Genomic DNA, 15,832 nt, shown 5'->3' with positions numbered 1-15,832 from the left:
CAGGGTGGTGGGGATGCAGGAGGTGTGGATTGGATTGGGCTCCAGTTTACCCAGATATTGAGGGATTGTGCCCAGGGTCGTGACTGATTTCCTTCCCTGAGTTCACGTGGGTTTTCCATGCATAGCTCCAGTGCAATGGGCTCTCTGGAAAAGGAATGCACTGGGAAGTATGGGGGAAAAGTGTTGGTGGCAGCTCTGTCCCCAAGCCCTTGGCATGTTGGAACACTTCCCACCTGAAAACAGAGCCAGGAGGTGGGAACACAAGTTAAAACTCAGACACAGAACAAGCTGGGGTGGCTGGGAACCTCCACCCAGCTCATTCCACCCTGTGCCACCTTCCACTCCATCCCACCTTGCTCCAGTCTGGCCCTGGACACTTCCACTCTCTCAGTTTGGGGTTTGCAGCTGGAGGGAAGGAGGAATGTAGAAATCCAGGGGGCTGACAGGGATCTCTGTGCCCACAAAGTGCTCCTGGAGGCCAGGCTTGGCACGAGGATAAGTGGATGCAGACCAGCCCCAAATATATTTGGCCTGAAAACCAGGAGGAGGTTCTGGGAATAGTGGTGGTAAAACATCTCAAGATGCAACTTGATACGTTGCTGAAAGGAATTATATAAGAGTATTTGCAAAGGCTGGAGGCTGCAGCAGCCTGGGAAATCCCTCCACCTGATGTTCCACTTTATTTTGAGTCCTTAAAGGTCATTTTCCTGCAAAACATTAAATTCCCAAAATTTACAGTTACAGTTCTCAGCTTAGAGTGCAAAGAGCCTTGTACAATGGGGTTTCTCCCCTAATGTTTTTAGACAGTTATAAAGACTGCTTTAGACATTTGTAGACAGGGTTTTCTCCCTGCCAGGATAACTGTGATCACTGTGGGAAGGAGAATGGACAGAAAGCTCCATGGAAATACCACGGGCTGCTGGGCCAGCCAGCCTGACCTGGGGGGACTGGCATGCCCCTGTCCCCGAGCTAGGCTACCCCGAGGATATCAGGAGGAATTTCCCCATGGAAAGGGTGCTCAGGCCTTGGCAGGGGCTGCCCAGGGAGCTTTGGGGTGCCCATCCCTGGAGGTGGCACTCAGTGCTCTGGGCTGGGGACAAGGTGGGCACTGGGCACAGCTGGGACTCCACGGGCTGGCAGGGATTTTCCAGCCTCAATGACTCTGCCATTCCGAGGGCAGCAGGTGGCCCAAAGCCCCCTTCCCTCCGTGCCCGGTGGCTGCAGGGGGCGACAGGCGCTCGCTCACCGCCGCTTCCCCCGGGCTGCGTAAGGGGAGGACGACAAGCCCCTTCAAGACGCCGGGCTGAGCACCCCCCCGTTCCTTTTCCCCGCGGGGCCGCACCGAGCCCGTTCTTCCCCCTGCCTTCTTCCCGGCCAGCCCGGCCGAGGAGGGCGGGGAGGCGAGGGGCGGCAGTCCCGGCTCGGGGGGCTCGGCCCCTCACGGCCCCTCACGGCCCCTCACGGCCACTTCCGCCCGCGGGGGAGGCGCCGCCGCCAGCGCCCACGTGACCCAACGCAGCACCGCGCCGCCTCACCTTACCGCCCGTATCCTTCCGCTCGCCGCTCCCCCCTCCCCCGCCCACTCCGTGCGGCGAGGGGAGCCGGCGGGCAGAGGGGTACGGACGGCGCCCGCACCGCGATCCGCTCCCCCGGTGCCCCCGCTCCGCCGCGTGTCCGCTTCTCCGGCGGCGGGGTGGGAGGGACTACTTTGTGTGTTGGCGGATGCGTCGCGTGGGCGTGGCGGCGCCGCCCGCCGTCCCTCTCGGAAGCCGCGGCCATGATGGGCGCCCCGCGCCGGCGAGCGCTGCGGGCCGGGGGATGAGCGCGGCCGTGCCGCCCTGAGGAGCCGCCGCCGGGAAGAGCCGAGGGAGCGACCGCCCGGCCCCCGGGGCGGGGAGCGGAGCGGGGCCGGGCCGGGGGCGCGCCCCGCGCCGCTGTCACCATTGCCGGGGCCCGGAGCGCCGCAGAGCTGCTCCCCCCGCCGCCGCCGCGCTCGCCCCAAACACGGCGGCGGCGGCGGCACCGCCCGCAGGGGCTCGGCGCGGCTCCCGACGCGCTCGGAGGAGGAGGAGGAGAAGGAGGAGGAGGAGGGAGCGGCAGCCGGTGCCGCCGCCGGGAGCCGGGCCCGCCCGGGGCTGAGCCGCCGGAGCATCAGCGCCCGGGGCCGCCCGGTGGTGCCTCGCGGCCGCCGCCCGGGCCCTGCGCGCTGCCCCGGAGCGGCCCCCGGCTGCCAGACATGACCGCCATCATCAAAGAGATCGTCAGCAGGAACAAAAGGCGATACCAGGAGGATGGCTTCGACCTGGACCTGACCTGTATCCTCCTCCCGCTCCTGCTCCCGCACGTCCCGCGATTGCATCAGACCCGCGCGGCGTTACCTAACGCGCTGCCCCCGGCCGCTCCGCCGCCGGGGCTCGCCCGGGCCGCCGCGCCCTCCCCCGCCGCCGCCGCCGCCTCGGCCGCCTTTTGTCCGGGCCCGGCAGATTAACGGGAGCTCCAGGATTAACGCCAGCGCTCCTTGCCGGCCGGCCCGCGGCCCCCCCGAGCCGCCGAGGGGCCGTGCCCCCCCGGCCCCGAGCCCCTGGCCGCTCCGGAGCAGCCGCTTATCTCCGGCTCTGCTGCTGGCTTTTGGGCTCACGCAGCAAATGCGCCCGACCCGACGTGATTTGCGTGCACAGCGCTTTCTAGATAGATATTTTTTTAATTTAGTAACTCGTCTTAAGTTGCGATTATAATCGTGGCAAGGCCTGTGGCTTTCCTCGGGTTGCTTCAGTCGAAGCCTGTGTCCTCTGCCCTGATTTCCAGCCCTCCACTAAGGCAGAGCTGTACCTTAGGATACAGCAAGGCTCTCCATGACAAGAGGTGGCAATCACTCCTTCTAAATTTAAAAAAAAAAAAAACAAAAACCAACCAGAACCCACCATTTTTTTCCCCGGTGAGCTGCACGAGGATGTGTCACAAACGAGAGCGCGTCGGGTCTCATCGAGGAGGATTGTATAGAATACTTATTCTGGAATAAGTAATTAGCGTGCAATTACGGCTAATGAGGCAAAAGCCGGTGTGTAGTTTTAGTGGCCTTTGGAACAGATGTGTTGGAGCGGAATCAGGCAGATGTTTAGCTTGGAATGCCCTGCAGCGTTCATGGTGGGTAGGGGCTCTGCTGGCGCCAGGGTCTTTCTCCGTGCTGGTGAAAGATTGGTGCTGTGGGAGAGGTTTTGGGGCAAGAACTTTGCTTAGAAGTTGGGAAAGTGAGTACTGACAGTAGTGCTCGGAGCTGGACTTCTCCCTGTGGAGAGATGTTTTCCGTTCTGCAACGGGATTAGGTGGAAATTTATTGGGTTTTGGAGCAATTACAGTCTGTCTGAGCAAGTGCTCCAAATAAATCCAGTTTTAGAGCGGGATAAAAGCTGTAGCTAGTACAGAGCTCTTGCATTGGGCCTTGGCCTAAAAATTTTGGTGGCTTTAAAACAACCTGAAATGTTCTGGAGTTTAGCAAGTGGCTGCTTGGCTTTTAGTTAAAAACCCAGAAGCTCTGGCTTATTATTCCTGCGTTATGTTTGTGATAGAAATACTTTCAGGCCTGGATTTTTAGGTGTTTCCACTTGGTGATTTTGTTGGCTTTATGGAAAAAGTTAAGTGGTAGCAAAACCAAAAGGTTTTGCCTTCACAGTTGAAGAGTTTGGTATTTCAGGAATCTTTGCCCAGATGTGCCTTTGGTAGGGAGAGAGATTTTGTCCCAAACGCATCTTTTTAACTGGTCATATGCTCCCAGCAAGAAAATTAGTGAATGCTGAACCTCGACTTTCTTGCTCAAGATTGCCTAATAATGTGACAAATGGAACTGATGGCTTATTTTTAATTTTTTTTATTAGAATATTGTGTTAAGGCAGGCCATTACACTGGGCTTAGGCTGGTATTTCTAAAAGGAGCAGCTGGCTGCAGTTCTGCCGTGAAATTTGTGGAAAAGATGGTGTGGTTTCTTTAATGATAAAAAAATATCATAGGAAGAAATGGAATTTTTTTTGTAGCTGCACATTTTGAACAGATAATTAATGAATGAAGACTTCTGCCTGTGCAGTGGCTTTGCTTGAAGGCTGATGTTGCTGCGGAAGTGAAAGTTGAATTTTTTTCATCACTTTGTGCAGGATTCTTTTTGCAAGGCTCCAATGGAGTTGTTACCCACCATTCCTGGTAGCTGGGAAATTGCCTGTGTATTCCTTATACACATGGCCATGGATTTAGCTCTCCAACCGTGTCATATAAAGGGGAAAAAAGAGAAAACCTGGAGCCCAAGTGAGCTGTTCAACAGGGCATGGCAGGAGGACCAGGTGTTAGAGAAGCCTGGTTAGTTCAGGGTAGCTGCCTCTGTCCAGCTAAAAGGGAGAGGCAGCCAGGAGTTCAGCATTTGGCTGGGAATGGGAAATGGAGGTCTGGGTTCCTCCTGCAGCTCCAGAACACTCAGCAGCTGCTGCTCACCTGGGCTTTGGGAGCTGGAGAGTGAAGGAACTGCAGTGAGTCCAGGTGAGGTGCCTGTGTTCTGTGCTCTGCCCTTTCTCCTGCCCCTTCCTGTCTCAGTGTCCCCTGTGGCCAGAGACTTTTGGGCATGGATATTATCCAGAGGCAGGCTGGATGAGGTGCTGGAGTGCCAAAATCCTTGGTTGGGCTGTGCCAGATCCTGTTAAAAGTGATATTGATATATGTGCAGTACAGGACATTGTGCTTGGAACCCTCAGTTCCTGAGGAGCTGCTTAAGAATCCTTGTTTCAGCAAAGTGAGACAGCATCTTCCCAAAATCATTGCAGAGCATGAAAATGGGCCTGTGTGTCTTTAAAAACCACACTGCTGCTGCTTGTCTTCTAATCAGATGTTTTCTCTGAGCAGTATTTATGCACATCTTGGAAAAAAATTTTGAACTTGGAAGAAAAGGTTTTAAAGGTGGAGACATTAAATCAGCTGTTTAATGCTTCAGATGTTTTTCTGGTTTATTTGGGTTTTAATTAATTTCTGCAGTACTGTATACTTTTTGGTGCACATGGGTGAGAAGGAAGGTTTGGATTAATGTCTTTTCTTTGATGGTTGCATTTCTTGATGCTGCAAGCACCAGAATGTTTTCTGAGGCACTCTGTGTGTTACTTCTGAAATTGTGCAGTTTAGTGATGTCCCCTTTACTGCAGGGAACAGCAGAGAGAAAACACTTCAATGCAGCCTGTGTCTTAAGAGCTCTGTGTGTGAGTTTAGCAAGTGGGAAAAAAATCATGGAACTGCTTTTGTGCCTGTCCTAGCTCGGGTTAAACTTTGTCTCGTGTCCCCAGGCCTTGTGGTAGGGGTGCAAACGGGCAGCTAGGCTGAGCCTAGGGCTCGACTGAAGCATGTGGAGCTCGTGACCTACATAGTGGTACAAACTGCAGCAACATTCAGGCAGGATGAGATGTTGGGTGCAGTTTACACGTCTCACACGTCGTTTGTCTCGTGGAATGAAAGGCAGGGAATGCTGAAGGAATTGCTGGAGGAAGCTCCTTAGAATCTCTTACTGCTATATGCTATTTGCAGTCCTAAAGCTCTTTGCATTTTTAATGAAATTTTAAATTATGGGACTTGACTCAAAATGGCTCAGCTTCCAGGGGAAAAAAAAAGTGAATTAGTGGCATGAGGTCCATACTGTGTTTAAAAATAGAGGCTGAGCTGGAAATGCCATTTGTTTAAAAGACTTGGTCTCATTTTAAAATTGAAGTTTGTTGGAGATTTTGTAACGAGTTTGTCTTGCACACAAGCACAAGGGAGGGTTTAGAAGAAGCTAGAAGAGACCAACTGGCAATGCCTTTTATTGGTGGGAAAGTATTTCTTTGTTCTGAATTAAACCATGTTACTTAGCAATGTTTAGAGCCTGACAGACTCATTTTGCTCCTGGAGCCTGGGATGATGTTGGGGTTTGGACAAGATGAGTGCCAGTTTTGCTCTGAATTCATCTCAGCAGTCTGTTAGCATAGACAGCACTGCAGCGACCCTGCTGGCTGGGGACTCATCAGAGTTTCAGTTCCCTCCTTGTTACAGGATGTGTTTGATCCCAGGAAGATTGTTCTTTCTGCACTTAGCAAGGATGAAGGGTTTTGACCTGTCTAGGTGGAGAAAGCAAGGTGGTGATTGCTGCAAATGTGTTCCTGCATTTTCTCTTCTGGGGTTTGACATGGGCTAGGTCGTTCACTGCTCCTCACAGCCCAGAAAATCCCAAACCTTGTGCTATAGCTGTGTGAATAGGGGTGTTGGGCAGCTGAAGCCTTCAAACCCCACACTCCAGCAGGTGCTGTGGTGTGCAATCCCATCCAGAGTCACCCAGCCCCTTCCTGCCCTGCTTTTTCACTGCTGTTGTTCAGAAAGAGACTTTAAAAAGCCCTCACAAATTACAGCTTGTCCCTTTGCACTTGTTTAAATGTAGTGCAGGATTTGGGAAATGCTTCAGCTTGGATCATCAGAAATTTTCAGTGCATGTGGAGACTGTTTGCACAAGTTAAACTCCAAATTAAAAAATGTGTGCCTGTGCACACTTTGAAGTGGATAGAAGCTGCTGGAGTGGTGGCTGTGAATTCTTCTTGAGGTGGGCAGAGAAATGAGTGGATCATGCATAATGTTTCTTGTATGGTGACCTCTTAGAAGATGCCCAGCCAAAGTGATTAATGATTGGAGCCTGGTTTTAAGCTCAGTTAAGTGTGTGAAGTCTTCAGAACATTCAGAGCTTTGCTGTTAAATGTGAAGAGGGTAATGCTGAATCAAGTGCCAGCTTTGCTAGAACCAGCAGTGGGTATGTGTTCATTTTCTAAGGAAAAATCGAGTTTTCTCTTGGTTGTACTAAGACTGATGAGGTGTTGGCACTTGAGGAGTTAGGTTGTGGGGTTTGCTCGCTGAGGATAGTTGTGGCACTGTTGAGGATTTGTGGAAATCCCACCTCACGTCAACCCCTCTGTGTGGTTGGCTGGCCAGCCCCAGCTCTGGGTCCAGCTGGAGTCTTGGAGGGTGGTGAATTTTGGAAATGCATCTTTCTAGGAATCTCTGCTAGTCAGGAAGGCCTTTTTGTCCATGGGATCATTCCATCTGCCTTCCCCTGACCTGGGAGAGGATGTAGCCTTGAGTGTGGAGCTTATGCAACACTGGAGCTGCTGTGGTTGCTGCAGAATAATGCATGCACAGAGATTAGTTGGCTCTAGATAACTGCTAGGCTGGGGCTGGCACATTTCTTTGGGACAAAATTCCCGTTGCTACCCAGTGCTACACTTGGGACACCAAGAAGAACTTGCTTGTCTTACCAAAGTGTTCTGGAGCCCAGTGACTGCTGTAGAGACTGTGAGTATTGATGTTTTAAAACACTGTATGGAGGAGTATAGAATTATCTTAATTTTCTCCCAGAAGACAGGTGGCTGTATTTTCCATTCTCTTCCTTGTAGGCTGGCTTGGACACCTAAGTCCTCTTTGTTGTGGAAGCAATTGATATCATTTATTCAGTAATAATATGTCTGAAAGGATGTTGTGTTAAAATCCCTCTGTGCTAAAAAGCATAAAGTCAAAACTAAACTTCAAGGAGTACAAATACAAAGTTGAAATCTTGTATGTAAAGCATCTGTCCACCAAGTTTTTGCAGGTTGTGAATTGCTGAATAGTTCCTGAAATGAAATTATATTTATAATGGATTAATGTTGTTGCCATGTTAATGCTGCATAAGCTGACAAATGATACCCTGGTACCTTAGCCAGAGTCTTCCCCTACAACAGGTTTAAACATGAAAATGGTTGTTGTATAATGATTTAAAGGACAATTGTTGTGTTCTGACAAACTGGAAGAGAAGGGAGGGAATAGGCAGCTGAGCTGTCAAATCCCTTAATTACATTAGAGACCAAAGATACTGTCATTACTCATAACTAACTCCCAGAGCCCAGCTCCTTTCTAGTTTGGAGCAACTCAGAGCTCTGTGTGATTTTTATTCATTTACTCTACCTGATACAGGGTGGATGTTGAAGGTTAATTTAATGCATGGCTTTTCATGAAGGAAAATAGGATATATAGCTTGGAGTTGTGTATAGTAATTCCTGGATGTGCCCTGTGCCTCATCTTAAATCCTAGGGGAGGTGTGGGCTCCTTTGGTCTGGCACTTGGGTTTTTGGGATTAAAGCTGTGGAAGTTTGTGCTTTCCTGTGAGTTACTGCAATGGTGATTTCTGGGCTGTAAGAAGGGAATTTATATGGAAATGTGTGGCCCTGTAGAGCAGGATGTCTCCTGAAACATGGATTATTTGTGGGTGGTTGACTCTCCTTTGGGTTCTGTTAGTTTTTGGATGTGTCTTAGGCCCAGGTTGATATTTCAGATGTAAACAAATCCTTGTTCCAGTTTCTAATTCAAGCCAGCATCCTCTTTGCTCCTGTCGTCATCTGCCTCGTTTGCTGTCTTGCCTGTGAGGCCCTGGGAAAAAAAAAAGGCATTTTTGTAGAATGGAAGTAAATAATTGTGCAATTAGGCCCTGTATCATGCTGCATAAATCTAGGTTATCTTAATAACGATTCTTAGGCAATGTAGCTCAAGTGGTGGCTCTGTGATTCAAATGGTAATTGACTGTGCAGCTAAAAAAATTAAACTCAACTGCTCTGTGTTTGGGATGATGACTATTGCAAAAGCTGGCATTGTTCCCTTTAAAGATGAACTCCCAGCTCCACAGCCCCAGCGTGCAGCAGTGCAGAAAAACTGCTTAATATCCAGTTTTTTGTAGTGAAGTGCTTAAGAAACGTCTTTATAAACTTAATTCTGCCTTTGTGGAGCTGTAGTATAATAGCTTTTAATTGCATGATTAATTTTCTTAGAGGCCTCTGCTTAATTCATTGCATTGCCTGGGTATATATAGAGCTGCAACTGAAGAGTTGTGTATTTTATGTTCCTTTATTTCTTGTGTGGGTGAGTTAGAGAAGTAATGTCCTTTTTTATGCTAACATTTGGATGAGGGAAACACCAGATCTCATTCAGATAAAATTATCTACTTGGGGCTTACTGTTTGACTAATGGTTTATTAGAATGGCCTTGTGTCTTGTTCTGCCACTCACCTTTCATCTTCTCTTGATCCACCTCTCACAGACTGAGGTTTGATAATTCCATACAAACCCTGCTTTTTGTAGTTTCTGTTCTAGGAAGGTTTTTAGTGTGCTGTATTTGTCCTCAAGCTCCACAGCTATTTTAAATTCCCTTGTCTCTGAAAGTTTTTGGATGTTCTTTCAGGCTTGCAAAAAGTTGAGTCTGAGCCATTTTTCACTTCCTGTCAGTAAATATCAAAGTAGTGACTCTTCTGTGCTGGCTTCTCTTTACTGAATAAAATTCCTGTGTTTTTCTGGGGGTGTTTGAGGTTAGGACATGCTTAAGTACACAGTGGTGGTTCAGGGAGATCCTGCAAAGTGGGGTGGTGTGCTGGGAGCACACGGTGACATCTCACAGCTCTGCTTGAAAGCTCATACTGAGTTTGGTTGATGGCTAAAACAGGTCAGTTTGGCACTTAAAAGCTCAAATTGAGAAGTGGTAGTCCAGCTGCTCACAGCATTGGTTCCTCTGGAGGGGATCTGCTCAGTCCCTGTCTTGCCTCATGTGCACACCTGGATGTGGCACCCAATGCTCTGGTTTGGGTGACAGGGTGAGGAATCAGTCACAGGTTGGATTTGAGGGTCCCAGAGGATTTTCCAACCTCAGTGATCCTGGGATTTTCCACCATCATCCTTGGGCCACCATGTGTTGATGCAGCTTGTTGGGATGCCAGGCTGGCTATGGAAAGATAGGATGTGGCCTTTCCAAAATGTCAGCAGAAACAAATAACTTTCTTTACTGGACCTCTGCATGTTTCCCTCTGGAAATCTGTTGGGATTGTAGGTCTGGATTTGGGGTTGAATTAGGGAGTTCAGGCCCAATCTCTGCCTTCACAGCTGAAGAGTTCTGTCAAACTTTGTATCAAAAGCACAGTCTGATGAATCATTTATTATGTTCCTGTTTGCTCTTAGCTCTTTGTGACTGGGAAGGGCAGCTTTTCTGTCTTCAACATGATCAGCTATTTTAGAGGGGTTTCATGAGTTGGAAGAGATTCACAAAGATCATCAAAGTCCATCTCTTGGCCTTGCACAGGACACCCCAACAATCCCACCCTGTGCCTAAGAGCATTGTCTTGCTCGTGTTTCCTTTACTCTGCATGCTTTTGTATCTTATGATTCTAGACCATTTTAAAATGGAAGTTTCAGGTGTCTTTTTCTCAGCCTTTGTCAGTACAAGCTGTTCTCTAGAGCAGCCATCATCTTTCATGCCTTTGTTAACCATTTTTTCTATTTATGCTGTGAGGTCTGTGGGTTTTCTTTCCCCCCAATCTTAACATGACCCTGTTAGCTCTTCAGCAAAGCCTCCATGTGGCTGAGAGTTCCTGGACACATTTACTACACCTCACAGAGGAAGGGAGAGACTCTTGCTCTGGGATGACTCCCAAATGCAATATAATGAGCAGGTCCAGAAGTGACTCGTGGATGTAGACAACCTGGCATATCCTCCTGAGGCACCTTCTGATTTATTTCTTTATGCTGTGGGAATTTGAGCTCTCCTCCAGACCTACAGGTCAGCCCCATGACCTCATGTGTGCAGCTTTGCCTCCTGGATATGAAGGAGTTGCAGTTATTCCTTGTCTAGGTTGTTGCATTTAAATTGCAGGCTGAAAGCTTAAAAAAACTAAAATATTGGGGGAAAAAATACTCTTGTTGGAGTATGGAGCAACAAGGGGTTAAATGCATTTCTTCTAAATTATAAAATGTTTCAGCCACATCTGAGTTGGTCCCTTTGCTTGTTGTTTAAGGCACAGATGGTAGAGTTGACAAGTGCAGCTGGCTGGCTACAAGGAATCCTCCTTTGCTCTGAAGAACTTTCTTCCTGTTCATTTCCTCTATACTTCCTGATGATCCGGGCTCATAGAAAATACTAAACTTATTTTGCATTTCATGCTGGCTAATAGAAATGCTGCCTGTTAAATAAAAAAGGCACTCATGGGTACAGCTTAAACAGCATGTATGTCAGGAAAGCCTTCTAGATTTGTCTGGGTATATTTTCCTATGTCATTTTCTTTTTTGTTGTTGGGATGCTGTCAAGCAAATGGCACTAATAAGAGCTTGGCCATTTGTCAGGGCTCTTAAATCTGTTTGAGGATGGAGTGTGGACACTTCTTGTAACACTCCCCCCGTAGCTTCAGGCTGTCAAGCTGTTGAACACTTAGAACAGTGCTGGTTTTTTTTCTCCCTTGCTGTTGCTCTGTGGACTTGTTTAAGCTGGAGTTAAAGGGCTGGAGGTCAGCAGGCGAATGTTTCGGCCCAGCTGCGCCGCCAGACCGCCTCACACGGCTCCTGCAGCCAGAGTTGTGAAACCTGCAGCCTAATTCAGACAACAAAGCAACTGGGGGAGGCTTCAGAGCCACGCTGTGCCTCTGCTGCTGGGCTTTGCTGTCAAACGGGACTTGGCAGTGACAGCTTGGCCACCCTGCGCTGGTGGCTGGGTCCCCTCGCAGGCAGGAGGGTGAGGGTGACACGGAGCAGAGCTGGCAGCACAAGAGGAGTGGGCTGGTGGGGAGCAGATTAAAGCAAGGCCAAGCCTCCCCTAGCCTGAACTGGAAAGGAAAATTAGCATTCCTGGCAGTTGTGAAGCTTTTTTCAGGCTGTAGATTCCTCGATTTAAGGCTGTTCTTTGTTCAGTGAAATTCCAATTTGGGAGCTGGAAGCTGAGGGTTGGCTTGCAGGTGTCAGGTTCAGGGTATGCAGTAAGGTTTTTAGTTCCAGAGCACAACTTGAACAGCCCCATCATTCACAGCTTCAGGGATACTCAGTTTCTTGGAAATTTCCTTTCTAAAGAAAGATGAAATCTAATGTTTGCTTGGTCTTCCTGAAGCCTTTGATTCGCAGAATCCCAAAATGGTTTGGGCTGGAAGGAACCTGAAAGCTCACTCAGTCCTACCCGCTGTCCTGGGCAGGGATGCCTTCCATGATGCCAGGTTTCTCCAAGCCCTGTCCAGCCTGGCCTTGGACATGCCAGGCATCCAGGGGCAGCCACAGCTTCTCTGGGCGCCTCTGCCAGGGCCTGCCCACCCTCCCAGGGAAGGATTTCTTCCCAAAAGCCAATATAAACCTTCTGTCTGTCAGTGGGAAGCCATTCCCCCTTCTCCTTTTGTTCCAGGCCCTTATAAATAATATTTGAAGCATTAAAAAGGGCTACAAGTTTTAAAGTTTTTTCATTTGTGTTTTGATGTAAAACCTCCCCCAGTGTTGGGTTTAAAAAGCTGTGTGTAAATTCTGAAGCACTGCATGCTCTGGCCTGCCTATAAAATAGGAGATGGGGTCATTTGCTCTTTGTTTTCCTGTTATAGCCACCTTAAGAGTGGAGTCAGGATCAGGGGTTAAATACTTGGAAATACAGAACTTTATAAAATCACTCAGACATTCTAATGATGTTACAGTTCCGAACTGAGGGTTGATCATTGCAGGAAAAGCTGCAGCTGTTGGTTTTTGCAGCTTCCTTGTGACTGTTTAAGAATTAAGAATTGGTAAATGTTTTGCTATGCTTTTTTGGCCACCTTCCATTATTAGGAAAAAGTCTGAATTTGTGAGCAAAATCAGTTACAGGACCAACATGAGTAATTTACTTTTATATATCTATGTATGTAAAAAATTGCAAGCGTACACTGCATATTCTTTAATTTGGTCTTGGCATAATGTGAATATATAGACAGCTATTTTTGAAAGTGATTATAACAACTGATTTGCATAATGATCCAGGATTTTTCTCATAGCAACTGGAAAGACTGTCATCTTCAGCAATGTGGGAATGATTTCAGGCTTTGAGGAGCGTGTTTTGTTCAGGCTGTGAGCAGCATTAGAGCAACGGCATTTCTGCAGTGGCACATGGATTATTTGCATTGGTCTGGTTTCAGTATTGACAAAGCATTGTTGTGGCACTGGGTGATTGAACAGATAATTGGGTGTTGTGATTTTAAGATTCCTTGGGCACAGTGTTGTCTTGGCTCCTTTGGAAGTGCACTTGTGTAGCTGGTGATAAGAACTTGAGTGGGGGATGTTCTGGTGCTCTGCCTTGTGTGCCATGGGGCACCAGAGTACAGAAAAGGTGTAAAGCTGCCAGAGAGTGACCAAAGGAGGGGCACAGGGGTGGGGAAGGGTCTGGAGGGGCTGCATGAGGAGCAGATGGGGGCACTGGGTTTGTTCAGCTGGAGGAGACTCAGGTCAGACTCACCAGGGGCTGCAGCTCCCATCTCCGTTCTCTGGGACAGGGACAGGACCCAGGGAATGGCTGGAGCTGGGCCAGGGGAGGTTTAGGGTGGATTTCAGGAAAGGTTCTTCCCCCAGAGGGTGCTGGCAGTGCCCAGGCTGCCCAGGGAATGGGCATGGCTGCCAGAGCTCCAGGAGGGTTGGGACAGTGCTCCAGGGGTGCCCAGGGTGGGATTGTTGAGGTGTCTGTGCAGGAACAGGGGTTAGACTGGATGATCCTTGGGGATCTCTTCTAGCTTAGGATATTTATGGTTCTGTGATCATGGGCCTGTCCATGGTAATTTTTTTTTTGTTATCAGCATTAACTAAAATCCCAGCTTCCATGTTTACAAGACTGAGAAAGGAATGAGTACTTTAAAAACTGCTAGAACCATTTTTGGGAATGAGTATCTTAGGAAAGAGCTACTTTGGCAAAATGTGGTGGGGTTTATTTTATGGTTTTTAGAAAGCCCATTTCAAATCCTTGTGGGTTCCTTCCAACTTAGCATATCCTATGATCCTATGAAATTTTGGTAGTTACACCACTTTGGTTGACTTTGTTTTTGCATGTGTTGAACAGCCTCAGTAAATGACGGAGACTTTTTCCATTTTTGTTTTCCTGTCTTAAAAAAAAAAAGCTTGGAATTGATAATGAGCTTGTTGCACGTTTTAAGTGATCAGTTCTCCCAGATTTCTAAAATTAGAAGTATGGTTACCAATTTCATGATGACTCAGAGTTCTTCCTTTGAATGGAAGCCCAGCTTTCCAAGCTCCTGTGTCAGAAATCTCATCTTGGTAGTGAATATCTTAATTTGAGCTTTGGAAATTGATGTTAAATTAAGTGAGGTGTGAAAAGGGGTGTCTGTGAGCTGTTGTGCTTGGCTGGTGAGACCAGAATCTGCTGAAGGTGATGTTCAGTGGCTGATTGCTCCTGAACTGGTCCTTGCAGTGATCAGGGGCTGTCCCTGTCCCTGAAGATGAGTTTCATTCCCCAACATAGAGATAAAAACAGGCTGGGAGGGATGCAGGAACAACCATACCCTCCACTTGCTGCAGATCATGGGGTATCTTTTCATAGGATGGGTGGAAGAAGTTGGCTTTATGACAGCTTTTCCATTTCAGTGATGAAACTTCAGTTTCTGCTCAGAGATTTAATTCATCTGTGCAAACAGCAGCACCGCTTCCATTCTGTTCTTCATCTTAGTGCTCCCTAAAGCAAAGACATTCTCTAATTGTTTGAACCACCACAGGAGTTTCAAAGCAGCACGTCAAGGCTGCCAGAGCTCCAGGAGCACTTGGACAATTCTCTCAGGGATGCACAGGGTGGGATTGTTGGGGTGTGTGTGTAGGGCCAGGGTTGGGCTGGATGATCCCTGTGGGTCCCTGCCAGCTCGGGATATTTGATGGTTCTGCTTCTCTTCACCATGCTGTCAGGAGTATTTATATCAGCATGTATTGAAAAGACCCCAAATTCTGTTTGTCAGCAGTAAGAATGGGTTTGTGATTGCTGCTCCTGCTTTCCTTGGGAGCAGAGGGAGCCTGGTGCCTGGAAGGGCGGTGCTGGGGCCGTGTCCTTTGGCACCAGCCCTGTGCAGACACCAGGGTGAGTCAGCAGTGGCTGTGAACTGCATTCCAGTCTAATGCTTTGAGATAATCACTGAGGTGCTTCAGGACGATTATATTTAGGTGGGGGAGACATTGGCTTGCCTGTTTTAAAAAATTATCGTGCTTTTCTAAAAACAGCCCTTTCCTCCCCATGAGGCTCCCTGTTGGATATTTAATTTTGAGCAACAGTTGAGTTGGGTTTTTGTGCTGTCAGGTTGCAAAGCCCCAGATCACAGAAAATGCTTTTAGTGAATCAGCATCACAAGCTCACAGAATAGTTGGGGTTGGAAGGGACCTCTGAGATCATCCAGTCCAACTCCCTCTCCAGGCTGGGTCACCTGGAGCAGCTGACACAGGAGCACTTCAGGTGGGCTTGGGATGTCTCTAGAGAGAGAAACTCAACCTCCTCCCTGGGCAGTGCTCTCTTGCCCTCCAGGGTAGGTGTTCTTCCTCGTGTTGAGGTGGCCTCAGTAAATAGATTCATATTTCTCTCCCCCTCCCCATATGAAGTATTTTTCATTGCCTTTCCTTACTGGCATATTGGGTAACACCTTTTGCAATTCCCACATTTGATTTAAAATGTAAAAATAATTGTAATGGTCACAGAATCATGGAATGGTTTAAGGGACCTTAAAGCTCATGGTTTAGGGGTCCTTAAAGTGCCACGGGCAGGGACACCTTTGACCATCCCAAGCCCTGTCCAGGCTGGCCTGGGGCAGTGCCAGGACCAGCTTGAGCGATCCCAGTGATTCCTGGTTGCCAAGGTGGTGCTCAGTCCGAGGCTGCACTCCTGATCCTAGAGGGCTTTCCCAGCCTGCTGGATGCTGTGGGCAGTCGTGCAGCAGTTTGGGAGCAGGAATGGCTGGGAGCTGTGCCCTTGAGCAAGGGAGAGGGAGGAGCAGGGGCAGCCAGGAGCTGAGCAGGAATCA

At 48.6% G+C, this 15,832-nt stretch overlaps 1 protein-coding gene across 1 annotated transcript in view; it reads left to right on the top strand.

The window, feature by feature from the left end:
• The first annotated feature begins 2,104 nt into the window (after window positions 1–2,104).
• The window catches only part of PTEN (phosphatase and tensin homolog), a 44,977-nt gene continuing 31,249 nt past the window's right edge, over window positions 2,105–15,832 (top strand). The window contains exon 1 of the mRNA XM_021537083.4: window positions 2,105–2,315. Within this exon, the coding sequence (XP_021392758.1) occupies window positions 2,237–2,315 (79 nt within the window). The 5' untranslated portion in view covers window positions 2,105–2,236. The remainder of the gene's footprint in view (window positions 2,316–15,832) is intronic.

This window comes from Lonchura striata, chromosome 6, assembly GCF_050655825.1.
Source record: "Lonchura striata isolate lonStrDom1 chromosome 6, ASM5065582v1, whole genome shotgun sequence".
Classification (NCBI taxonomy): domain Eukaryota; kingdom Metazoa; phylum Chordata; class Aves; order Passeriformes; family Estrildidae; genus Lonchura; species Lonchura striata.
This window is presented reverse-complemented; position numbering and strand designations above follow the sequence as displayed.